The 27356-nt window shown below is 35.4% G+C and overlaps 1 protein-coding gene and 1 pseudogene across 1 annotated transcript; one reads left to right on the top strand and one right to left on the bottom strand.

Moving 5' to 3' along the window:
• Nucleotides 1–5471: 5471 nt before the first annotated feature.
• LOC110780242 (cyclic nucleotide-gated ion channel 1) lies at nt 5472–14596 on the bottom strand. Its single transcript, XM_021984670.2, has 8 exons — nt 14440–14596; nt 13363–13496; nt 11198–11750; nt 10328–10540; nt 9034–9314; nt 7828–7939; nt 6889–7125; nt 5472–6352 (listed from the first exon to the last, which is right to left on the bottom strand). The coding sequence occupies exons 2-8, from the start codon at nt 13389–13391 to the stop codon at nt 5651–5653; spliced, it is 2127 nt and encodes a 708-aa protein (XP_021840362.1). The 5' UTR covers nt 13392–13496; nt 14440–14596; the 3' UTR covers nt 5472–5650.
• Nucleotides 14597–24264: 9668 nt separating this feature from the next.
• On the top strand, nt 24265–26988 carry LOC110780421 (pentatricopeptide repeat-containing protein At4g38150-like; annotated as a pseudogene).
• The last annotated feature ends 368 nt before the right edge of the window (nt 26989–27356 follow it).

Below are 27356 nucleotides of genomic sequence, written 5' to 3'. Positions count from 1 at the left end.
ATTATGGGCATTGACTTACACTTTTTGAGTTTTATTGAGTAGATGCATGCAGTAGAGAATTTCCATCTCACGAAATTACTCACGGTGCATGTGGATTTGTTTGGCAGTAATATAATGTTTAGTAGGTCCTAATTTTCTTGATTTTCGTATAATTCATGGCGAGTCTCATGTAGCACTAGCCGACAATTTAAGATAAGTGAGACAACAATAATGTCATTATGTACGGTTATACAACTGCTATATGATATGGATAGTGATTTAGTAAGTATTGTGTGCTCAAGTCAACGCTCTAATAAAATAGAGTCACTAAAATGTAATACACTTGGTTGGTAAGACATCTTAGGCAGGATCCCCTAAGGTGATGAACACATTGGTGGTACGACACAACGTGTCTTAATATTTTGTCGGAGCTAACTAGCACGACCTAGGCTTATTCTACTCCTTTGAGTTAAAAACACTCACTGGGGGGTGTGCACACTTAAAGACTAAGACCTGTTTGGTGGTTACATCCAATAGTCCAATACTATTGGGTGGTGGACTAGATTCACATTTTTCTGGTGGTTACATCCAATAGTTTAATGTATACTAATGGGTGGTGGACGCGATCCACGTCTCTCAGGTGGTTACATCCAATAGTTCAATATATACTATTGGGTGGTGGACTCGATCCACATTACTCAAATGGTGAACTTATAAAAAAAAAATTAAAAATAAACCCTTGTTACTTATGGTTATATGTACTAGTTTTATAAGAATTGTTTATCAATTTGTACTTATGTGTTTGTTAAATTATTATTATGATTATTATTATTTTTATTATTATTATTATTACTATTATTATTATTATTATTATTATTATTATTATTATTATTATTATATGTCTGGTTATTCAATAAGCGTTGATTACTCAGCTCTGCGACGATCCTTTTGGAATTTGTCCACTATGGTGAGCAGTCAAGATTGACTAGAGCAGATCGATCGTGAAAGATGCAATTACAAGTTGAAGGAGCTCAATATTATCGTTTAGTCTTGTATGACCGTTTAATACTTTTAGTTTAAATAGACCACCTAGTAATCGAGTTGTAATAGTTTGAGTTTTGTAAGCCTTAGCACTTGACAATGTGATCAAGTGTGGCGGTGATACCTCCGATTTAGGTGTAAGCTTCCGCAAATTTTTATAAAGTATATATTATTCTTATTTATTTCTAGTTAGTAAATCGGGGGTGTTACATATTTAACCATGAAATTCTCTTCGTCGGCTTCGCCGTTGCCCAACGACCCTAACCAACAATGCAATGTCTCGTTCATTAGAACCGCATTCTTTCCCCAATGGAACCCCCTATTAGATCCTTCATTGAGTATACATAGATTTTTAGGGTTCGTGTTGGTTTTCCAACTACTAACCAAATCATGTAGTCATTGATAGAGGGAACGAATCCGAACCATGAAACTTCTCCAATGTTGAGAAAATGAACGGTTTTAGAGTACGGGAGTGGAGTTTTCATGGTTTCTTTGGTGAGAGGGTTAAAGATGTTGATACAGTGTTTGAGTCGCGAATACATGCATATAAGGCCATCGCATGATCCAATAAGGGTACAAATTTTTGATTCATTGTCATGGAAATAAGGGTTTCCTTTTAACACCTTAGGGTTTAGTAGGTTGTTTTTTTTTTACCAAGGGATAGTGAATTAAGCACCTCATAAGAATAACCTGAAGAGTATAGCAAGGTTAAGATCCGGTTGTTTGAATTGTGTGTATGAGATTTTGTGAAATCGGGACTAGAGATTAGGGAATTCCATGATTTGGATACGGATTTGAATCTGGACAATGATTTTGCCGGTAACCGAAGCAAGATTCCAAGTGTTAGCTCTGACGGTAAGCACCCATCGATGTTATCATACTTTGATGCAAACTTCCGTCTTCCTCTGTTGATAATCTTTGCCTTGACGAACGCCATATTTGATATGATGCTTCAAGCCTTCAAGAATATAATCGATTGTAAATATTAATTAGAGGATTGTATTCTTTGAGATTAATTATTAATAATCATGCAAAGAATATATTTATACAAGAAGAGTAATATCGTAATGCGTTTAGAACAAGGAAACACAATCCTAAACTAATACATACAACTTCTTAAAAGTGTTTTGTAGCCGTTTATAATTAGGAAACAAAATCCTTCCCTCAAAAAAAAAAAAAAAAAAACGGGAAACACAATCCTAAACAAATACTAAAAGTCTTTTGTAGACGTTATATAATTAGGAAAGTCTTTTATTGGTGGTCTTAATTGGGGTTGGTTTTGATAAATTCAAATTTCTAAGTAGCTAGGTTTGTACTAATCATGATTTAAAACTTGCTTGTTAGCTCTGGTCTCGTACGTACTAATCATAATTTTGTACACAGATTATATATTAGTTTTAGTTAAATCATCTGTTTTTTTTTTTTTTGGTTCTACTACGAGGAGTTCCCACCGCCTTCGACGAGGTAATCTCCCGTGGGAGTTTGCATGGGTACCTCGATGAGCAGCATCCCTCCCAGTTGAGATTTTTTCCATTCCCAAGGCTCGAACCCGAGACCTTGATTAAGGAGCAAGAGGCCCTTGACCACTCATGCCAACCTCAATTGGTTTAAATCATCTGGTTTTAATGTGGTGGAAACATAAATATAATTCTTGGAAGTAATGTTGAAGAAGATACAATCTGAAAAAACATACTACGACACGTAACTAAATACTCAACATGAAGACACAAACTTTAATTTTATAAGTACTACGTTACTTATATTAGAATTTTATATAATTTTAATAGGTTAATATTGAGAATGATTCTCATCATATGTGGGGGAGAAAATTAAGAGAGAAAATAGACGAGATACAAAGGAGAAAAACTTTTATATTTTAAAGACATATATATTTACGAGATAAGTATATTTTTTTTGTTATCCTGGATTGTATCCCATATTTGTTTCTCCTTCGTAATAATCCTTAAATTATTTGAGTTAGCAATTCGTAAATTATATAACTCTTACATCTGGTATCAGAGCGAGGTTATTTTTTTTTTCAAAATGTCTACCAACTTTGTTCCGCCACAAGTACCCCAACTATCCAAAGACCAATATGAAGATTGTTGTATTAAAATGAAAGCATTATTTGGTTTTCAAGATTTGTGGGAAGTTGTAACCGACGGTTTTGAAGAACTGTCAGATGAGGAAATTATAAAAGCCTCATACACCTAAAAAGAAATTCAGAAAAAAGACCAAAGGGCTTTATTTTTTTTATATATGCCGGGTTAGACCGAGAAACATTTATCAAAATTTCAAATGCAACTACAAGCAAACAAGCAGGGGATCGTATACTCTTGTTATTGTTTTCAAAGGGGTCGAGCGTGTGCTTAAAATTAGGTTACAAGCTTTACGAGGTGATTTGAGGAAATCAAAATGACAGATAATGAGTCAATCTCATATTATTTTTCTTGTTTGCTTACAAATGTTAACAAGCAGAAGCAGAATGGTGAAAAGATTGAAGATTACAAGGTCGTTGGGAAAGTACTTCGATCATGCAATAAGAAACTTAATCATGTATTACCTGCAATAGAAGAATCCAAAGACATTGATACATTGTCAATAGAAGAGCTTCTTGGATCGCTTCAAGTGCATGAACAGAGAATTAGGTAAAATGATGGCCCTGCTATGATAGAGCATGCACTTGGATCAAAGCTGACTTTAAATGAGCAAGGAGGTAGCCAACGAAGAGGCGATTTTTGTGGACGTGTTAGAGGTTGTGGAAACTATCGACCTCGTAACCATAATAATGAGAAAATTATGGCCATGGAGGAGGAAAATTTTTAATGAACGCGGAAAACCAAAAGATGTTCAGTGTTATAATTGCCAAAAATATGTGCATTATGCATCAGATTGTTGGAGCAAACAAAAGGATCAAGGAAATTGATTAAATTTTGTTGAATCTTCGCAAAATAATGAGGATGTGCCTACATTGTTACTAGCACAGGAAAAACCTAGCAATCAACAAGGTATGTGGTTTTTTTTATTGTGGAGCTAGTAACCATATGTGTGGAAGAAAAGAGTTAGTTATCGATCTTGATGAGAAGATACAAGGTAATGTTAGTTTGGGAGATTCATCTAAACTACAAGTTGAAGGTAAAGGAAAAATACGAATTATTCTCAAGAATGGGAATGAAGAATTTATCTCGAATGTTTATCACGTGTCTAATATGAAGAGTAATATACTCATTATTGGACATGTACAACTTCTTGAAAAGGGATATCTTGTACACATGGAGGACAATAATCTTCTTCTCAAAGACAAAGGTAGAAGACTTATTTCTCAATCGAAAATGAGAAAGAATCATATGTTTCCGCTCCAACTTAACACCGAGGTACAAAAGTGCTTTTATGGTGTCATGGGAAATGAGTCAAGGAAATGACATACACTTTTTGGGCATTTGCATTTAAATGGACTAAAACTCTTGCAATCAAAGAACATGGTTTATGGATTGCCTATCATGGAATAAGAAGTTTACGTAGAACAACCAGAAGGTTTTATTATAGAGGGACAAGAAGATAAAGTGCTCTGTTTGAAAAAGGCACTTTATGGTTTAAAGCAAGCTCCTCGTGCATGGAATGCACGCATTGATGGTTATTTGATACAAAATGGTTTTACCAAATGCCCGTACGAACATGATGTCTACGTGAAGAAAAATGGTGATAATATTATTATTATAGTGAGTTTATATGTTGATGATCCATTGTTCACTGGTAACAACATGTATGTTTGAAGATTTCAATGCGGCAATGTTCAAAGAATTTGAATTTTTTTTATTATTTGAACTTATTTGTATTTGTTTTGTACCATATTAGGATTTATGTTGTTCGACTTATGTTGACTTATTCCAACAAAATATGTTTAAATAAGTTCAGCAAAAATAATTTTTTTAAGACATTTTCACATAAGCATAAGTTTAGTTCAGATAAAATAAGTTTCTTTCAAAAAAAGTAAGTTAATATAAGTTTAGATAATACAAGTTCAGACTTCAGACAAAAAAACTTGCATAAAACAAAGCCTAAGTTGAAATAAGTTGAAACGAACATAACCTAAGAAATTATTCGTAGACGCAACACTTCGTAAATTATTTTAACATGTGTTAATTTCTTAATCTGATATGTTTTTAGATTTACACCAAATGAATTATGTCCTGAACCTTTTATTTGACTAGTGCTTTTTGGGCACGGTTTCTCGAAGTAGTAACTTTTTTGTTGAAATGAATAAATCACAATATTTTATTGCAATCATTTATTTCAGTATGTCATTGAATGGAGTATATAGAGGGAAAAATTACAGTCAGTTTTCAAACAATGTGTTAGAAAAATCCAGTTTTCAAACAATGTGTCAGTATGTCATTGATACAGTTTGTTCCATAATCCAGTTTCAGCACAATCATTTACAGACAGAAGCCTTCTTTGCTGCTAATTAACCAACACATTCACATAGATTAAAAAAAATACAGATGTACAGTTATAATATACACAGATGAGTTTTCAAACAATGTGTTAGAATAATTTTACTCAATCCTAACATCTTAATACACCATTTATACATCTTAACCTACAAAGCTACAACTCCCTCTCTTTTTTCCTACTGATCTTCGACTGAAAAATCCGGCTCTGCCGGTTTCTGAAGTAACATAGGCGATATTCTCTCCGGCAACCTCGCCTTTCGGGCCCCGTTTCTCCGTAAAGCCCGAAGTGCATTCGCAGCAAACCTCGACGCGTAAATCGTAGCACCCAAACTCGGTGACGAGGTCCCGGCTTCCCGTGCCAATGCGTCTTGTAAACGATCCTCTTCTTCCTTGAGAGACTGCTCCATCTTCTTCCTATGGTATCGCCTCCATGCCGCCTGTATAAAGCAAGCCGCCCATGTCCGCCATTGTTGGGAGTAAAACCGGAAAGTATGCCGGAGTTGCTTGCTGTGAAGTCTTCTGAATTGTGAGGCCACGAATTTCAAGTCGTCCGCCATTAAAGCAAAGGCTTCAACTTCTGTAAGGGTTTGGACCGTTCGGGTTGAGAGAGGTAAGTTAGATGACGGGCTCGGGTCTAGGGCCCACGTTAGGAGTTCCTCGCCACAGAAATCGCCGGCTTTTAAGTATTCGGAATTGAGAAACCCTGTTCGGCCGCCGTTTGTGGTTATGGTTAGCAGTTTGCCACGCATCACGAAGACCATCGCGTCTACAGGGTCTCCTTCTCGGATGACGTAGCTATCTTCCGTGTAGAGAACTGGCTTCAGAAAGTCGCACATTGCGTCTAGAAGCTGATCATCCATTTTCTCAAACATTGGAACCTAGGAAGACATTAGCAAAATATGAGATCACTTACCGTTTTGTCATAATTTAACAGGAAAAATTGTTTTTACCACCTAAAAAAATCGAAAAATATTGTTTTTTCAACACCTAAAAAACTAAGATTTATATTTTACCACCTACGAAAATTAAAACTTGTTTTTTACCACCTGAAAATGGAAAAATAGATGAAAATGTGATGTGGGGATACTATATTACTTAAGTCTTCTACCGATCCTCACATAAAAGTGTCTACGATCCGCCACTGGATGTGGGGATAGTTGGACAAAAGGCCGCAAAATGAAGGGTCGTTAAAAAAGCTAACTGAATTTGGAAGCTAGATTTGAGAAATAAGTCTTGACAAAAAAGACTGTAAGTTGACATGCTTTTATAAATACTCGAGAAAACCTTTCGTTAGAATATTTGATTTCCTTTGATTATTCCGGTCAATAACTTGTTTCCGGTCAATAACTTGTTTCGACATCTTTTAAGTTGATGATGCATATTCTATACCCTAAGAGCAAAAGAGGATACTCACCCTTGTAACAAGATCCAAACAAAGGTGACGCTTTATGTCTCTCCTCAAATCCTTCGGAAGGTTCTGGATTAAACTCTCTTCATCCACGCCTCTTGTTTCTTGCCACTTGTACTGTTCATAACGCCTGATCCTATCCCTTAAATCCTGAGGGAGAAGACGGTGTGACATCCACTGCTCTGCATCTCGTTTTTTCACTCTCATTTCCTCCAGTCGTGTTGTTATAGATTGCAGATACGTCTGTGATCACACCACTGAGAAATATAAATACATTTCTGAAGACAAAATGTGCAAAAAAATTACGAAACAATATGCATTACTAAAAAAAACACATCTTGATTCTTGTGAGCTGCAAGTGGTCAAAACATGCACATGTCTCATGATCAAATACACTTTCTTAGAAGATTTCTACCGTAACAATATCCATAATTTAATTAGGTCATTCCTTCTTCCCTCCCTCTGAGATGGCTGTGGGCCGGCCTGGCCCGACCTGACCCAGCACGAAAAAGCCCAGACCGGCACGGGCACGAAAAAATCCCGGCACGAGCACGAAGTCGTGGGCGGGGCCTAGGTCCCATATTTTTTAAAAAGCACAACAAGACACGACACGACCCGGCACGAAAAAGCACGCTAAATTCAGTAAAATTAGGCTTAGCCGTTTAGGCCTCCCCGGCCTGATACAATGTGGGCTTGGTGTAGGACCGGCCTGTTTAGGCTCACGGCCAGTGGGCTCGGCCCGAAGCACGGCTGGCCCACGGCCATCTTGTCTCTCAGTAACACGGTTCCCTCCCGTGTTTCATGATCATATGCACTTCAGCACTTTCATTGGAGAAGTTCTGAAGTCGACTGTATTTCTAGGTCATTATCTGAGTCCCTCTCCTGGTAAATGAATCTACTTCTCCAATATAATTGGTACAACATAACGAAAATATTTAAACCCACCTGCATATTTCCAATAAGAAATGCAAACAGCACGAGACCAGCAATGGCAATCAAAATGGCAAACAAGTTTTCCCAGATATAGGTACTCGTTTGAAGGTTTTGACCAAGTGAGCTGCAAGTGGAAAATGTCAAACAAAGTGTCAGCATAGCCAAGATTTTATCCTCGAAACAAATTCGTTTCTTTGGAAATAATAATACTCTCATATATTAGAAATACAAACTCTTCTATCACATCATAACTCCATAAGCAAGAAAGAGAGAAGCCCAACTCAAGGGTATTTAACTTATATCTGCACCACAGTTACTACTTATCGATGTGCAGCTTAACCTAAAAAATGAATCCGCTACCAAAAATTGTCATGTTTCCCTCTTTGGATCCCAAAAATAGTAGATTTACAGGTACAAAACGTCGACACTACCCCAATGAGCCAATTAATTTAGTCCATCGAAAAGCCAAACAAAAAAAGTGAAATGTCAACTCTAGTCATCTACCATTAAGAAAACACTTTATGCTTCACATTTTCAATAATTTTTTACAATTCCTCTCTTGGACATTCACTTCAAGCATCCATTGACCATTGTGAAGTTAAATATCAGCAAATATGAAACGCATTGGCTGATACACATTGATTTTCCAGCTGGCCTAATTGATATTCCCAGGTTATTGGACTGCTATATCTCATTCAACATGGTTGATACAAATAAAGCCAATACAACATTGACATAGCCCAGAAGAAATTCAATAAGTTCAGCCAACACGGATGATAACACAAAAGATCCGATGTCAAATTCGAACTTTACGTGAAACTACAAGAACTACACTTCCACGATGCATGATCCCAGATTGTGACTGTTACCCGTCCCCAACCACATTGGAAAACCATTTTTTTGGTCGAAGGGGGTGTTGGGACTCTTGGGAGCGTAGGACTACATTGTATACCAAGTCTTACACCATTAAAAGCACAAACTAAGTAAACTCAAATAAAAGCTTTCCAAGAACATAAATTTAATTTATTTATTTTTAAAAAAAAGTAGAAAAGAAGTGTGTCCCTAATATAGCCATATAGGGTTCAACATAGGAGCCAAGTCAAGGAAAGAATCAGAACAAGATCTAGAAGATGGCCACATAGTGATAACTTTGATTACATGATGCAAGGAGATCAAGAAAATAAACTCCCCCAAAAAACAAAAACAAAAACTGCTAACCTCAAATTTTGTAAGCCCCACCAGAAACAGAAAAGGAATTTCTTTGGGAAATCTGTTGTCGCCACTACACCGGATGTAAGGGCGTTAAGAAACATTCCAAAATCAAAGGGCCCTGGATTATCAGGGTCGATAGAGCAGTGATCATTCAAATAAGTGTTATTTCCTGAACTCACGCCACAATATAGAGCACCAGAATCACACTGAGGACGCTTTCTACAAGCACTTTTCCAGCAAGTAGTTTCCCGTTCAATAGAAAATAAGTACCAAAAAGCTCCAGCTACCTAATGAAATACAACAAAGATCGAGGATTAGAACTGAAACATGAAACATTTCTATAGAAAATTAGCCATACAAACCAGAAGAGACATACACAAATACATCATAAATTTACATGATTATACCAAGTCCAAAACTATTTGGAAAACATAGATGTCAAAAAGAAAAAACTTCGAAGGCCATGTTCAAATTGTATTAGAACTTCTATATTAACATAAACCGAGCCATAAATACCAGTTATGTTATTATTGAAAACTTAAAACTACCAAAAAGTTGTTGGTTTCAAAAAAACCCTCAAAACTCACAACGATGGAAAACAAGGCATAAATATACGTCCCTGTCTGGTGGTAATAGTCGACAATCCAAAATCTTAAAACACGGGAAAAATCAAAAGTGGTGAAATTAAGAGGCAAGTTACTAACGCTAAGTTAAAGATGAACAACAATTAATATGAAATTTTCACAGGATCTTTGGCATAGACTATCGTAGTAAAAGTCACTTGAGTGATCCAACACATACAACCAAAAATGTTAATTGCATTTGCAAGACAGAACACCATTCAGGCTCCGTTTGGTAAGGCGTAAAATGATTTTCCATGGAAAACATTTTTCAAGGGAAAACACAATTCCAAACTAGTTTTCCTTTATTTGGTACCTTAAAGGAAAATGGGAGAAGATGGTGAAGATTGAAGGGAAGAAAGGAGAGGGGGGTAAGGAGGAAATAAGGAAAAGTGGTTTCCCTCCCTTTCAAATGGAAAAGGGTTTTCCACCTTTGAGGGAGTCATGGAAAATTGTTTTCCATCCCTTACCCACCAAACAACGTAAAATGATTGAAAAGGGGAAAATCATTTTCCATGAAAACGTTTTACGCCCTACCAAACGGACCCTCAATACAAACTTCAATTTCGGATTCACAAAATTCATATACCACTTCATTCTCATTTTCTCAAGTTAAGAAAGTATGCAGGTAGTACAAAATGAAAGAAGCAGAAGTTAATTGCAAAATTTCTATCACTCACATGACTTGCAAGCATGTAAAGCAAGAGATTAAAGGCAGCACTAGCCCATGCTGTTTCAGTCAAGATGCCTGATGTTCTAGTAACTTCCTTGTATAATGGGAAAACTCGAAGGATCCTTGGAACATACTGGAAGACTACAATAAACTTTAACAAGTTTTTCGTGTTTGCTGATCTGAAGCCGCTCAATCTGGGTATGATAATTAAGATTGCCACCTGCAAATAATAGTAAATTTACAACGTAAACCGACCAAATTAAATAAGTTTTATATCACAAAATAAAAAAGGGGGTCATTTTCAAATTTAGTAAGGTAAACATTAACTTTCCATTTTACCCTTAACAACCGCCATACAAACATTTTTTTAAAAAAGATATAATTGTAAAGGTAAAGGTAAAGATGTAAAAAATATATATATAAATATTGAAGATAGTTGTGGAGTTTAAAGTCTTTAAACTCAAATCTTTTAAAATGACCCCCAATCAATGTGGCCTATTATTTAGGGCTGAAGGAGTAATAACAGCTTGAAATGTCTTCTTTTACAAGTCACTACAAGGTATGTTCTCCAACAAATACTACAGTCCATGACTAACAGATTATTGCATGGGAAGACAAATAAGGAGCTTAAGCAAGAATATCATAGAGGCATTAATATCATAAGAAAATCCATCATCTAAACAAGATACCTCCATCAATGGACAATGTTCTATATACTCACAACAGGAAGTAGAGTATAAAGCACACAACTCGCAAGATGTGGAAATCTCAATCATCAAAACATAAACATTTTCAGGTGAACTACAATTCATTCAAAAACGCTACCATATTAGTGAAATAACATGTATGGCTGGTTATAAGGAAAAGTCCTGCAAACCTGTGGTAAGGGAAGCACAGCGAGAATGTCAATCCAAAAGTAGGAGGAGAGATATCTCTTTGCAATTGCTTTTGCATCTTCTACTAAAACCCCTCTGCCAAATACCCGAGAAGAAGGAGCAATAAAACCGGTACGGAATTGGAAAATGATATGAAGCAAGTAAAAGATATCAGTAAAGGAGCGTAAAACGCTGGCAGTGATCTCCAACTTGTGGTCCAAATCCAGGCATTTTTTATCATCATTAATCACGGGGATGTAGAAAAATAAAGGATCTACCGAGACTGCAATAAAACAGGATAATACAAATATCTTATTCCATTTCTGAAGAAAAGCGCCTTGTGGATCTAGCACTTTCTTCTTAGGCCATGACTCGCTTAAAGAACTGGCACTGAGAGATTTGCCAATTCTTTTAAAACTTAAAGGAAAATATTCCCATCCTCTTTTGAAGCTATTTGATACCGAGCCCATTGATCTTCTAATACTGCCAAATCGAGTATCGTCATGTATGTAATACTGTCCATCAGCACTTTTCTGAGGAACCCAATCCTGAAACCTGAAGTAGACAGTCAAGTTGTCCATATATGAGTTAAACTGAGAGTGAAAGTCAAACATAAATGATTTGGAAAACAAAAACAAGTGTCTTATTAAGTTGCATAGATAAATTTAACAAGAGATAGGGTAACATTTTTTACAAAAAACAAAAACATGAGAAGTATCATCAAGAAGCACATAGTTAAGAATTTAAAAGTATCATCAAGAAGCTATGATAGGTGAATTAAAGGCTATCTATGTTGGGTTACAAATTATTTGTGAAAGGGATTGGAAGAACATTGTTATTTCTTCTGATTCAAAGCAGGCAGTAGCTCTCATATTGCAAGAATCGTGTGTGAAGGATGAAAATTTCCTGATTATAGTCCAACATGGAGCACGGAGTACAAATCGGGTATCAGATCTTTTGGCAAAAACTTGTAGAAAACTTGATAACTCCAATTATGCTAAAGTAGTTCTGAATCAGGCCCCTTAACTATATTGAGCATGTAATATTAGAGGAGAGACCTCCCTGAACCTTTTATCTGTTGTAACTCTCATGTTTGATTTATGGTAATTTGCTCCTAGCTTGCATCGGAAAAAAAAGTGTCAAGAAACGGCCTCGAAGTTACATAGACGGATTTGAATTATTAATCCCGCAATAACAACTAACAAGTAGATGGTTAAAGTGTAACCATCCTTCCTCTCCCCTACTCAATAGAAAATACTCAGCTTCTCCCGTTTCGTCATAAACTTCACACCTCCCATTTAACTTTTCACAAACTTCAAAAACAAACATTGACAAAAAAATTCTCTTAGTATTACTCCTTATATATTACTCCCTCCGCCCCTTCTGATTGCCCCATAAAGCAAACTACCATTTACTGAGACTTGGGTGTAATTGTGCACATGAGTAGGTAAAGTGGACCAAAGAGGAGAGAGATAGAACGAGAGCAAGTGGTAAAACTTTCCATTTAAGGTCTGTGGAAAACTCAAGGGGACCTCCCAAAAAGGAATACATGGCAATAAAAAAGGGACGGAGGGAGTAATCCGTACTAATATTGCTATAGTTTTTAAGACAGCACACACCACTTATGAAATAGTTTTTAGATAATATAAATCAACTACAACAAGTTTAATATACAAATTAATGTACTTTTGACAATTAATGGTCAAAGATATCAAACTTTGACTACAAAAAGGATAACAAAATTCAAAAGGGGAAATCTAAGAGAAAACATCAATTTCCTTGAGTGTATTTAGGGTGAAAAAGAAGATGAACAATGGCAAGGTGAAAAAGAATGAGAGGAACTTGTGTATAAGACATGTAACATATACTTCGTATAATTTAGCTATAAGGCTATGTTTGGAATCAAAGTTCATATTCAAGTTGGATAACTTCCAGAGTTACATCCAAAGTCATATAAGGTAACAAAAATCACAAATGCTTGCACAGTTGCATACTTGCATCATCAGCATGAGATCACATCACAATTAGGTAAGAATTAGGCCTTGCTATTTCCACCTTACAAATAAGTGTTCTAAGAAAAGTAAGTTCTGATGAAGGGATTTTCAAGTGAAACGAACCCAGACTTAATCAAGGAAAATCTAATTAACATTTCTGAGGAATATCTAACCTGACAACTTTTTCCTGGTTATACTTCATCACCTTTAAGCTGTTTACAATATAACCAGATTAACAACTACACTTGTGATCCTAACTTGGAAACTTTTGCTCCATGAACTAAGATCTCCTGTTTCCTTTCAATTTCTGGAAACAAAACAAACAGATGACCTTGAGATTAGAAATCACACCTCAGAATTTTGTTCACACTTTGCATTAATCTAATAAATCTAAACAGTTAATAATCATTCAAATAACAGCATATACAGTACAATCAACCTATGAGCCCAATTCCCAATATCCAACCATTTTTCTTTGACCGGTGTTTAAACATACGCAACGCACACAAAGGCGATAAAGGCCCTAGACGCTAAACCCTAAGTGCAAAGCAGATTGCACAATTCTTAAAAGGAGATTGCAAACATGAAATCAACGCTGCCAATGCGCCTTTTCGCAATCCCGAGCATGCCAACTGCCAACACAAACACTATTGAGGAGGTCCAAGATGCACACACTTTAAACCCCACAAACTCTAAATCAAACTATAAAGTACAAACACCTCCACCGCTCCGTACTCCCGCATCCTTCTCCACAACACCAAACCCAAAAAAGAACACTAAAGTGATCATTATCCACAAAACCAGTTTTGCAAAACCACAAATCACATTCTGTAAATGCACAAACAGTGATAAGCTAGCAATACCATGTGAAGTTACAGGATTTAGAAAGTAACAATGACCCCCCAAAATACGCTCAAATTAAAAAATTAATAATGGAATTGAAGCCAATATACCCATAATTAATTTCAGACAAACATATATTCCTCCCAAGTTCCCACCAGATAATTAATTAAACAAAAAAAAAACAGTTACTTGATTAAACCTACAAATAATTAAACATACTAAAACAAAATCAAAATCAATTACTATAAACTAAAATCAAACCCGCAATTAAAGCCGGTAGTACAACAAGTACAGTTATTAATACTCACTCGAAGTTTAATTAATCACTGATTATATGCAAAGTTGCAAATCAAAATTAAAAATTGAAGTAAATAAAATAAAATACTTCATAAATTAAATAAACTTACCAAGAAGGCAGCAGGGATTTGGGGAGGAGAGAGAAAGATTTGAACTTTAAATTAATGTTGTTGATTTTTGAACAACAAAATGGAGTCTTTTGTGAAATGTCTGTGATATTTCTTAATGGAGGAGATAGGGAAGTTTCCTGGAGACCTTCTAGATCAATAGTACCATGCTTTTGTTTTCTAAACTTTTTTTAATTTTGAAAATAATATTATTTTTTTATTAATTATTATGGCTTTATATGAGCAAATTGATGAATTTTGAACCAATAAAGTGTGAGAAAATAAAATAGTACAGGTGAAAAATGGGTGACGGATTATGAAATGGACAGGACGGAAGGGTCAAACCGTCAAAGTGCTTGACGTGGTCATTGTGTTTTGTGGGCCCACTTGTAATCTAGGCTCTTGATTTTATTTTGTTTTATTTTGGAGATAATCTAGGCTCTCGATTAATATTTTTATTTTGATTAATTTTGTTTTGATTAATTGATTGTGTTTTTCTTAATTAATTGTGGGTTTTTTTTTTGGATAAAGATTAAGTGGTGTAATAAGTAGGGATTTGATCATAGTTCGGGTTGGGTCGAGTTTTGTCCCATAAAGGATCATATCGAGCCAACAAAATGACTCTCCAAATAGATAAGAGTACGTTGTTCTCTTCACCCTTATAGCACTCCCTCAAGTTTCAGGTTTTATAATATCAGATTAATTTCTATATGGAAAAGACAAACAAGACCCATACCCGCCCTAATATATTTCGTTGTTATATCCGACTTTTCCCTAATTAAGTAATGGCCTGTTTGGATTCTTGCATTTCATTTGAAATTCTGCAATTGGGCCAAATGACTTGTTTGGCTAACCCGAGAATTTGGATTTGCATTTGGCCCAATTCCAAATCTTCCAAAAAAAAATAAACCTAAGGTTAAGAATTTGAAATGCAAACTAAAACCACGTCATTTGAAATCCTAGTTCATCTTTTTCACTCACCCTTTCTCTCTCCTCACTTCCATTGCTAACCAGTAATGTAACGCCCCGACCTCTAATTCAATTATTTAATCATAATTAGCAGCGGAATTAACCTAATTCGGTCGGGACATTACCCGCCGTAACTCCCTCTTGGGAATTACAAGGCAACTATCAATCATAAGCTATTAAACTCCAAAAATTCACATAATCATCCTTCTCAATTCCTTAATCAAAGTACATAACTTAATCTCGAATCTTTACTGAAACTTGTTACAACTTAACATTAACTTAGGTGAACTTGGTAATAGTGAAATCCTCGCCACTACTCGTTTCCGTGGTCCCCAGCAGTACCTAAAACGGAAAACAAAACGGTGAGCCGAAGACTCAGTAACAAGTTACCCTAGCATCGTAACATCATTTCAATTCATTTTATTTAATAAACAGGGAGAATAGAATATAGTAAAACATTTAATAAATCAATATTTCAGAAGCATCATTTCAAAAAAAACATCATTTCAGGAACATTAATTTCAGGAACGTCATTTCATTAATCTTTTTCTTTTTAACAGTATTTATTCTGGTCGTCATGACTTTACAGGAAAACATGGTAGGACGTCTCCTACGAACAGGGGAAGCCAGTGCTTCATAACAGGGGGAGTCAATGCTCCATAACAGGGGAAGCCAGTGCTTCATTTCAGGGGGAACCTTGGTTCCATATCAGGGGAAGTCAGTGCTTCTTATCAGGGGGAACCTTGGTTCCATATCAGGGGAAGCCAGTGCTTCTTATCAGGGGGAGCCTGGGCTCCATATCAGGGGAACTTGACCAGTTCTTACACTTTCATTTATCATGTTTACATTTCTTTTAATAGAACATTAATCAGGAAAATCTCATTCATTCAGGGTTGTTCAATAAAACCATTAAATCTCGTTATTTCATAAAATCATTACTTTCAGGAATAATAAGTCATTAAATCAATACTTTGCATAAAGCTGCATTATCGTAAATCAATTCAATCAAAACATACTTGTAATCCCGCAAATCATAAAACATCGTTATAAAACATCAATCATTCATAACATCATTCGTACATAAATACATTTTGAAGGGATTGCGGGTACTAGCAATAACCGTTACCTCAATTCCGCGATTTTCTAAGCCTTTTCGTTGGTTCGTTCTTCCTGAGCTCCGAGAATCGAGATCTTATAAAATAATAATTATTGACTTAGTAATTCTATTTTAATAAAACTAATAATTTAAATATATAAATTTCTTTATGTAAAAAGAATAATTGGTAGATATTGAGTCATTTATAAAATTCCTTTATAAGAATGTTAAAGTACTTAACCAAAATTATTATTATAAAACATAAATTAGCAAAAATCAATATAGAAAAGCAGTGATACTTACTCAATATTAGTGGGCCTAGTTTTATAAGTTGGGTGGGCTGACTTGAAGGAATAAAACCAAAAGTTCCTAACAGAACTTTGGTTTCTGAAAACCAAATGCACGCAAAAGGCAGGGACCAAACGAAGAGAAGGTTGGGCGGTTAGGCGGTGGCCGGTGGCCAGTGGCCGGTGTGGGTGGTGCGCCGACAGGAGGGCTTCGCAGCGCAGCAGCACAGTGGTGCTGTGCGGCGGTGGTTTGCGGGAGGAGGGAGGAGCTGGGCGCGGTGAGAGAGGGAGGCAGGGGAGATGCGAGTGAGGAGGAGAGAAAGGAGAGGGTTGCGGGAGTGGTGGTCGGCTGGGTGGTTTTGGTGGGGTCTGCGACAGTCAAGGTGGTAGTGGTGGTGGTGGAAGCGGTTGTCGCTGGTGGTTGTCAGTGGTTCTTTTCTTTTTTTTCTCTTTTTTTTTTTTTTGAATTTAATTTAAGATGCAAATTAGAAATTAAAATCAAGAATTAAAATTGAAACTAAAATGTTTATTGTTTTGATAGATTTTGAACAGGTTTAGGAGCTATATATAGCAATGGCATTGATCAAGTACGTGATTGATGATCCAAATTGGAAGAATTTTTAGATGACAAATGTAAGATAATACAAAAAGTAGTGATGAGTAATGGAAGCTAGAAATTTTAGGGGAGTGAATCAGCAAGGCTAAGGGTTTTAGATGGCAAGCAACATGGCTGCCAGGTGCTGAAGTTTGCACGCAGAGAAGAAGAGAAAAGAAGGTTGAGGTTGTTTACAGGGAGTCAAAGGGTGTTTTGGTAAATCAGAATAATTGACAGAATTTTTATTGCTATTTTTGGACATTGGATGAAAATAAATTAATTTCCAAAATAACAAGTGCTAATAAAATAAATTTAATTTTCACATAAAATTTGTCGTTAATAAGAATATTTTTGAAATTATTTAAATCTCTTATATATTAAGAAATATAATATAAATTTAAAAGGTTTCTTAAGCTCGTAAATAAAATAAAAAAAAAACTTCGTTAATCAACATAAAGTTCAAAAATTTGGATTTAAAACGAATTTAAGCTAAATAAAAATAAATAAGCATAATTAATCAAGTTTTAAAAATTCGGGGTATTACACTCTTACCCCCTTAGAAAAAGTTTCGTCCTCGAAACTTGAAAATTAGATTTATAAAATGATTGTTGAAAATTGAAAACGCTCGAATAAAAGTATAATGTTTTATTTAAAACTAAGATTTCACAATTTAAATTCTGACAATGTCTTGCCTTTATTCCGCCATCATCTTTTAGGACTCCGCTTCAACTCGAGACCTAGAATCGAAGAGTAAAGAATACAAAAGGGGAAAAATTATATATCGACCCTTAATCGTCATTAAGGTCAATTACATTCTGCCATCATCTTTCGTATCTCTACTTACTTCATAAAATAGGATCGAGGAGCAAAGAACGTAAAAGGGGCAAATTGTTAGCTTAGACTAGGCTCCCATTTTACTTTGTGATATCTTGTTTGAAAATATTTTCTACCGAAAATAGTAACTTTTAATGAAAATTAAATTATAATTCTGAAAATATATGTATATGTAGTAAAAATAAATATTTATCAACCAATTTCAATACTTGAATAATTTGTAAAAGTCATTCATTATATCAATCTCGTACTCTGAGCTCAAGAGAACTTCCATCGGAGACGGCTTCCATGTATAACAATTAGATTACCAATATAATCATGTCAGCATAAACATAATCCATATCATAAGCATAAATATAATCCATGTCAGCATGAACATAATCCATATCATAAGGACATAATTCATAAACTAAATTTTTTTTTTTTTTTTTTTATATTCAACATAACCATAACATTCATAATCATTTGGTCTAACACACGAGCATGGTTGACCATAACATTCATAACATCATATCGTTCATGGAAAAATAATTAGAGACATTTCACTTTCATTTGCTATTGGCCTCTTTGTTGCAGGAATGTTGTCGTTGACTTTTGTTATTCGATTCGTTTTGATTCCGACCTTCGATCTTTTCTTATGCGTTAAACAACTTTGTTGACTACGTTCGTTGCAGGGGTTCGAGTCCATTCACGTGACAGGAAATATATCGTAGACGTACGACATTCGCTACTTATCCTTATTGTCTTAAGTCGATAAACCTCGGATTTTGGCGGATAGTGCTAAACCATCAAGCGTGCCTTTATAAGAAATAATCTAGCTCCCAGAAAACTTAGTTCAGACTACCTAGTTTTGCAGACAGGTCATTTTGTCGATTTCTTTTCTTCACTCCATTGCATTCCTCAATCATAATTCTTTTCGAACTTCATAACATTCATTGATATCATCAACCTCATAGACAGACTAATTCTCGATAACTTACATTGGTAAGATCCCCAAACTTTATGTAAGCTTAGTTTCATCTTTTCGATCACCATTAATCATGTTTTTCACCTAACATTTTGCATAACCTTTATTCTCTCGCTTAGCTTTCTTTATGGACATAATCAAGCATTCTTTCAAAAACAATCCCTATAAATGATGTGGAAAGGTATACTGAAAACACCATCAACCTTACTGACTGACTAATTCCTGATTACTTCCTTTGGTATAATCCTCAGAACTCCATGTGTAACCTCAATTTCATATTTTCACCATAAATCATGTTTGGTCTCGATCACATAATATTTTTGTATAACTTTTTAATATTCTAGCTTAGCTTCCTTAACATATATGAAAATACACTTAGGTACTTACAACCACAAACAATCATTATGAAGGGTGCGGGGAAATAATCCATAAGTCATAACTTAAATGCTTTGAACCTTTAATAACCTTGAGTTAAGTGATGATTTTCCATTTATGAAATATAAACTCATACTCCTGTTTACTCTATCGTTCAACCTTAAATACAAACTCATGCTCTTTCGGTACTCTAACAATCAACCTTAAATAATTCATAAACATAAAAGTTCCTTAAAACAATTCATATCCACAAAATCATGCCTTTATTAATTCTTTCATAAACTTCTTTGAGGACATTAATGATCCTTAAACATTTCATAACATGTCCTTGACAAAATATCTATGACATGATTCAAATCTAAAACAGGAAACTTAGGTTCAAACGTACATAAGAACTAAATTGAAATGGTATCAGCGTTGACGTCATCTTCTTCTTCCTTGTCAGCTCTCATCATGTAAGCTTTTCCAGATATTGGTGGTCGTGGTGGATCATGATTAACCCTAGCATTGTTGTTGTTTCGTTCATGATTGGTCGAGGTTGCTCTTCCAGTATCTGTGGGAGGTGGTTTAGGGCAGTCTCTGACAAAATGATCTTTTCCTCCACATCGATAACACGTCTTCGTTCCTGCACGACATTCACTTTCAGTATGGTTTCTCTTTCCACACTTAGCACACCATATACTACGAGCTGCTCTATCATTATGACCTTGGTCTCTTCTATAATTATGGTTTCCTTGGTTTGGCCTTTTAGCTCCTCCATGGTGTTGATTATCATTTTTCCTTTTATCACCAACATTTTGTGCTTCTCGAAGTAATACGACTCGTTCAACATTAACTGCAATATCAACCATATCTTGATAGGAAGTAAACCTTTGAGTTGCCAACCTATCTTGGTATTTCAAATGAAGACCTCGCTCAAAACGGTTCATCCTAGATTGTTCTGTCGATACCAGCTCCGGTGCAAATCTTGACAATTCCATGAACTTGTTTGCATATTCCATAACACTCATTGTTCCTTGTTGCAAGTGCAAAAACTCGTCTTCCTTTCGTTTCCTCAGGGATGGTGGATAAAACTTATCTCTTAATAACTTTTGCAGTTCGGTCCAACCAAATCTAGGCTCATTCTTCCTTTCCTTATTAACTTTCCACCATAAACTTGCTTGACCCGTTAAGTAAAACACGGCGAAATCGACTCTCCATTCCTTAGGACATTGCAAGGTTTCAAACAACTGATCTATGCGATTAATCCAATCCTCGAATTCTACAGGGTCGGGCTTGCCATCGTAAGATGGTGGGTTTAGGGATGAAAACTTCTTGAACATTGATGCATTTTCGTTCGCATTCGTCGATTTCTTTTTCTGAGAATCTTTGATTAATTCAGCTAACATCGTGCTAACGGTTTCTAATCGTTCCATCCTTTCTTTGTGATCTTCGATAGGTTGATCGTCATAGGGATCATCGTGGGCGACATCCTCATAGATAGTGTCATCGTTGACATGGACGTTGTGCTCGTTGTGCGCTCCACCGTTAATATCGTTAGTCACTTCGATAGTCGACATTCTGCATAACGTGCTCAATCAGGAAAACATATATAATAGGAAAATAACCCCTTTTCGGCCCGTTCCTACACTCACACTCATTTCATTTTAACATGATTCTAACATATTCTTTTAAACTTATTCTTTAAAACTCTTTGCTTAAAGCCTATTGAATTCTACAACGCGCAAAACCCGTAAGGTTTAGCACTTATGGTCCAGAACCTTGGCTCTGATACCAAACTGTAACGCCCCGACCTCTAATTCAATTATTTAATCATAATTAGCAGCGGAATTAACCTAATTCGGTCGGGACATTACCCGCCGTAACTCCCTCTTGGGAATTACAAGGCAACTATCAATCATAAGCTATTAAACTCCAAAAATTCACATAATCATCCTTCTCAATTCCTTAATCAAAGTACATAACTTAATCTCGAATCTTTACTGAAACTTGTTACAACTTAACATTAACTTAGGTGAACTTGGTAATAGTGAAATCCTCGCCACTACTCGTTTCCGTGGTCCCCAGCAGTACCTAAAACGGAAAACAAAACGGTGAGCCGAAGACTCAGTAACAAGTTACCCTAGCATCGTAACATCATTTCAATTCATTTTATTTAATAAACAGGGAGAATAGAATATAGTAAAACATTTAATAAATCAATATTTCAGAAGCATCATTTCAAAAAAAACATCATTTCAGGAACATTAATTTCAGGAACGTCATTTCATTAATCTTTTTCTTTTTAACAGTATTTATTCTGGTCGTCATGACTTTACAGGAAAACATGGTAGGACGTCTCCTACGAACAGGGGAAGCCAGTGCTTCATAACAGGGGGAGTCAATGCTCCATAACAGGGGAAGCCAGTGCTTCATTTCAGGGGGAACCTTGGTTCCATATCAGGGGAAGTCAGTGCTTCTTATCAGGGGGAACCTTGGTTCCATATCAGGGGAAGCCAGTGCTTCTTATCAGGGGGAGCCTGGGCTCCATATCAGGGGAACTTGACCAGTTCTTACACTTTCATTTATCATGTTTACATTTCTTTTAATAGAACATTAATCAGGAAAATCTCATTCATTCAGGGTTGTTCAATAAAACCATTAAATCTCGTTATTTCATAAAATCATTACTTTCAGGAATAATAAGTCATTAAATCAATACTTTGCATAAAGCTGCATTATCGTAAATCAATTCAATCAAAACATACTTGTAATCCCGCAAATCATAAAACATCGTTATAAAACATCAATCATTCATAACATCATTCGTACATAAATACATTTTGAAGGGATTGCGGGTACTAGCAATAACCGTTACCTCAATTCCGCGATTTTCTAAGCCTTTTCGTTGGTTCGTTCTTCCTGAGCTCCGAGAATCGAGATCTTATAAAATAATAATTATTGACTTAGTAATTCTATTTTAATAAAACTAATAATTTAAATATATAAATTTCTTTATGTAAAAAGAATAATTGGTAGATATTGAGTCATTTATAAAATTCCTTTATAAGAATGTTAAAGTACTTAACCAAAATTATTATTATAAAACATAAATTAGCAAAAATCAATATAGAAAAGCAGTGATACTTACTCAATATTAGTGGGCCTAGTTTTATAAGTTGGGTGGGCTGACTTGAAGGAATAAAACCAAAAGTTCCTAACAGAACTTTGGTTTCTGAAAACCAAATGCACGCAAAAGGCAGGGACCAAACGAAGAGAAGGTTGGGCGGTTAGGCGGTGGCCGGTGGCCAGTGGCCGGTGTGGGTGGTGCGCCGACAGGAGGGCTTCGCAGCGCAGCAGCACAGTGGTGCTGTGCGGCGGTGGTTTGCGGGAGGAGGGAGGAGCTGGGCGCGGTGAGAGAGGGAGGCAGGGGAGATGCGAGTGAGGAGGAGAGAAAGGAGAGGGTTGCGGGAGTGGTGGTCGGCTGGGTGGTTTTGGTGGGGTCTGCGACAGTCAAGGTGGTAGTGGTGGTGGTGGAAGCGGTTGTCGCTGGTGGTTGTCAGTGGTTCTTTTCTTTTTTTTCTCTTTTTTTTTTTTTTGAATTTAATTTAAGATGCAAATTAGAAATTAAAATCAAGAATTAAAATTGAAACTAAAATGTTTATTGTTTTGATAGATTTTGAACAGGTTTAGGAGCTATATATAGCAATGGCATTGATCAAGTACGTGATTGATGATCCAAATTGGAAGAATTTTTAGATGACAAATGTAAGATAATACAAAAAGTAGTGATGAGTAATGGAAGCTAGAAATTTTAGGGGAGTGAATCAGCAAGGCTAAGGGTTTTAGATGGAATAGATGGCAAGCAACATGGCTGCCAGGTGCTGAAGTTTGCACGCAGAGAAGAAGAGAAAGGAAGGTTGAGGTTGTTTACAGGGAGTCAAAGGGTGTTTTGGTAAATCAGAATAATTGACAGAATTTTTATTGCTATTTTTGGACATTGGATGAAAATAAATTAATTTCCAAAATAACAAGTGCTAATAAAATAAATTTAATTTTCACATAAAATTTGTCGTTAATAAGAATATTTTTGAAATTATTTAAATCTCTTATATATTAAGAAATATAATATAAATTTAAAAGGTTTCTTAAGCTCGTAAATAAAATAAAAAAAAAACTTCGTTAATCAACATAAAGTTCAAAAATTTGGATTTAAAACGAATTTAAGCTAAATAAAAATAAATAAGCATAATTAATCAAGTTTTAAAAATTCGGGGTATTACAAGTAACCACCATAGCAACTCCTTTCCTCCTCTCAATCTCCTTCGATTATGGCTCCTCTTCATCCCTCATTCTCTCTCCTTCTTTCCACGTTGTAGATCCCCTTCCCTTGCAGCCTCTTCGCCACCTTGTAGCCACTTTGTTGCTGCTCGCCGCCGCCGCCGACTGTTTATAGATTGATATTCGTCGCAAAATTTATGTCCACCTCAAGACGATTCACGGGGCAATTTGGCGAGATGACTATAAAGCAAGGAAATTCGAAGATTTAGGGTTTTGTTTTCCCAATTTGATTTTTTTAGGGTTTTATTTCAATCAATTGTTGATTAATAAAATGATTCCATGAATTAGCCTATTTGATTTTTGGTTGATTAACATTGATTGTAGATCAAAATTTGAATTTTTTTTTATTTTTTTTTGGGAATTTGGAATTGCAAAATCGCTGACAATGATGATGATGGTGGTGGTGGCCGCCGCGGGTGTTGATGATGATGGTGGTGGTGGTGGCCTCCGCTGCCCTGTTAACGACGACGATGGTGATGTTTGTGGGGGCGGACCTAGCTTTCGTTTATACCTCGTATTATTATCGTACTTGCTTCCCTGACTTGCAATAAAAAGAGTAGTCATAACTAAAATTCGGGATTTCAAATTCTAATATTTCCCAAACACAAAATTTGGAATTGAATTCCAAGAATTCAATTCCGGAAATTAAAATACATTATTTGAAATGAATTTGATGTACCCAAACGCAACCTAATATATTTCGTTGCTTTTGCATTAAAAAAAACAGATTAGTTTCTATATGATTCAATAACTTTCAATAATAAGGTTCAATAAATGTATTTTCTCAGTTTTAGTCTTTTGTTATCATGTCCATTAAGTCCCATGTAGATATAATTAGGTTCAATTTTCAATCAATTGTGGTAAGTTTAGAAAGTTCGGGAATTTCTAAAGAACGCACACTAAAATAGACACTGATGAAATTAATGATTTTAATTATTTGTTCGTAATAAAGGTATTTTATTTAAAGACCAGCTAGAAAATTTATATATATTTTTTCACGTGTTTACTGTTAGTTTATTTGGTTGTTCTGTTTGTAGGTTAAGAAAATATAACAATTGTACTTATGGAGTTGATGTAAGTTACGTACGATCTTGCTTGATAATAAACAAGTAGGGTTTATGAGATATTAATGATGGAGGTGGAGTTGGTGGCAGTTGATTGATCGTAATTTACATTAGATTAGATCCCGTGTACGCATGGATTTTTGTATATTTTTTCACAAAATATTTAACTGAATATCTTCCAAACTACTGCATAGTTATAACATTTTTAACATAATCGTTTAAATTTATTCATCTAATATGCATATTTAAAATGCTAATATGAGAATTTGACCAAAAAATTGAGTGATATATTTTTCATTATTAATATAGCGATTTGATTAAAATACTACCAATTTAGAATTATTATTACTATGTCGTATCTATTACTATTGCCATAATTTATAAACTAAAATTCGTTTCCATACATAAATAGTTTATATAAAAAAAGTAGAGAATAAAAATAAAATAAAACAGATACAATTTTTTTGGAAAATGGTTTTTGGCGGGAAAAAATCGCACCAGGAATTGACATGTGTCATTCCTGGGGTCTCTTTTAGTATATAGTAATAGATAGATACTCATTGCTTACCAATTCCTTTAACCCTTTTTCAAATATCCAAATATTTAGCTAGTTCGATTGAGTTAACCATTAAACGAGAAAATCCCTCCAAAGTATACACAAACAAGCCTAAACCAAATAGTGGGGCAATGATGTAAACATGACCCCACAATGTTCTCCATCTTAAAAAAAAAATTAAACGAAATTCAATATTTATATAGGATGATAAAATTTCTACTATCCAACTTTATATTAAGCATGAGTTTACTTAGAGTGCGTCGAAATCTCCTGAACTCACCTGGAATAACCTTATATATACTTGTCAAATACTCAAATATGATTTGAACTGATTGACCTTTACACGAATTTATTAAAATCTAAACTTATAACAAAGTTGAACGGACACACGCTCTTAGGGTGTGCATTCTTTTTTTTGAATAAAACCTGAACTTCTCTGAACTAAACTTATTGGAGCTGACTGAATATGATTGACCTGATAAAATGTGATTAAACCTAATTTGAAATTACTGAACATGATAAGACTTGATTGCAAGAGAATCAACTAATAAGACATGATTATAACTTATAAATTATGATAAAAACATATTGACATATATGGGTGTGTTCGGTGGTAGCGTATGAGGTAGCGTGTAGCGTTTTGACCCAATCAAGATGCTACTTGTAAAATTTGCAAGTGTTTGACAAGGTAGCTAGTGGTTTATGTAGCGGTTAGCAGTAGATGTATCAGTTGAGTAACTTATGTCAATCGTTAGGATTAGTAGCGTTTGACAAATTTGTAGCATAGTTTTAAACAATATAAATAACTTTGGTAAATTTGCCAAAAACAACCTTTTAAAACCTGTTTTTTGCGAGAAAAAAGACCTTAAAGTAAAATATACTTGCGAAAGACAACCTATATGGGTTTTCCGGCGTTGACCAAAGATTTCCGGCCTTGACTTTGCCGGTTTTGCTATTCCCAACCTCTTCCACCCCCTTTACCGACAAACCCATCAATGCCGAACCCAAAGACCCCAACAGTTTAAAAGAAGTCTTCCGTAAAATGAGAACTGATGGGTTAATCAACATTGCAGTCAAGATGTTCGACGAAATGTCTAAGAATGGTTTAACCCACGAAGAGTTGGAAATGTTCAGAGAGATAAAAGAAACGGGTAAAATGCCCGATGTGGTGGCCTACACTGCTGTTATTGAAGCTTACACTGGTGCTGGACAATGCGAGGGAGCTCACAATGTGTTTATGAAGATGTTGGCATATGGGGTTCTTCCCAATGCTTACACTTATAGTGTGTTGATCAAGTCGCTTGCTGCAGATGTGATGATTATGGAGGCTTAAGAGTATGTGTTGGAGAAGGGAATGAAGCCGAGTTACGGGACGTTTGTGGCGGTTATCGAGGCATTTGTGAGGGAGGAGAAGGAGGAGGAGGGAAGAGAGTTGTTGAAGGAGATGATCAAACTTTTGGCTGGAATTTTTGTTGGATTTAGGTTTTAAGGGGGAAAATGGAGGGAAAGAAGTTGGGAATAGCAAAACCGGCGAAGTCAAGGCCTAAAATTTTTGGTCAACGCCGGAAAATCCAAATAGGTTGTCTTTAGCAAGTATATTTTACTTTAGGAAAAATTGACATAAATAATCCCACCTTTCACTCATTTTCTCAAAATAATCCCAACTTTGGTTTATTTTAGAATAATCCAAACTTTAGGGGCTACCTTCTCAAAATAATCCAAACTATAAATTTACCTATGTACAATAGACCCAAAATGGATTAGTAATGGCAAGAAAAAAAGACTTCGGATTATTTTGAGAAGGTAGCCCCTAAAGTTTGGATTATTCCAAAATAATCCAAAGTTGGGATTATTTTT

This window comes from Spinacia oleracea, chromosome 3 (genome assembly GCF_020520425.1).
Source record: "Spinacia oleracea cultivar Varoflay chromosome 3, BTI_SOV_V1, whole genome shotgun sequence".
In the NCBI taxonomy this organism is placed as follows: Eukaryota; Viridiplantae; Streptophyta; class Magnoliopsida; order Caryophyllales; family Amaranthaceae; genus Spinacia; species Spinacia oleracea.
This window is presented reverse-complemented; position numbering and strand designations above follow the sequence as displayed.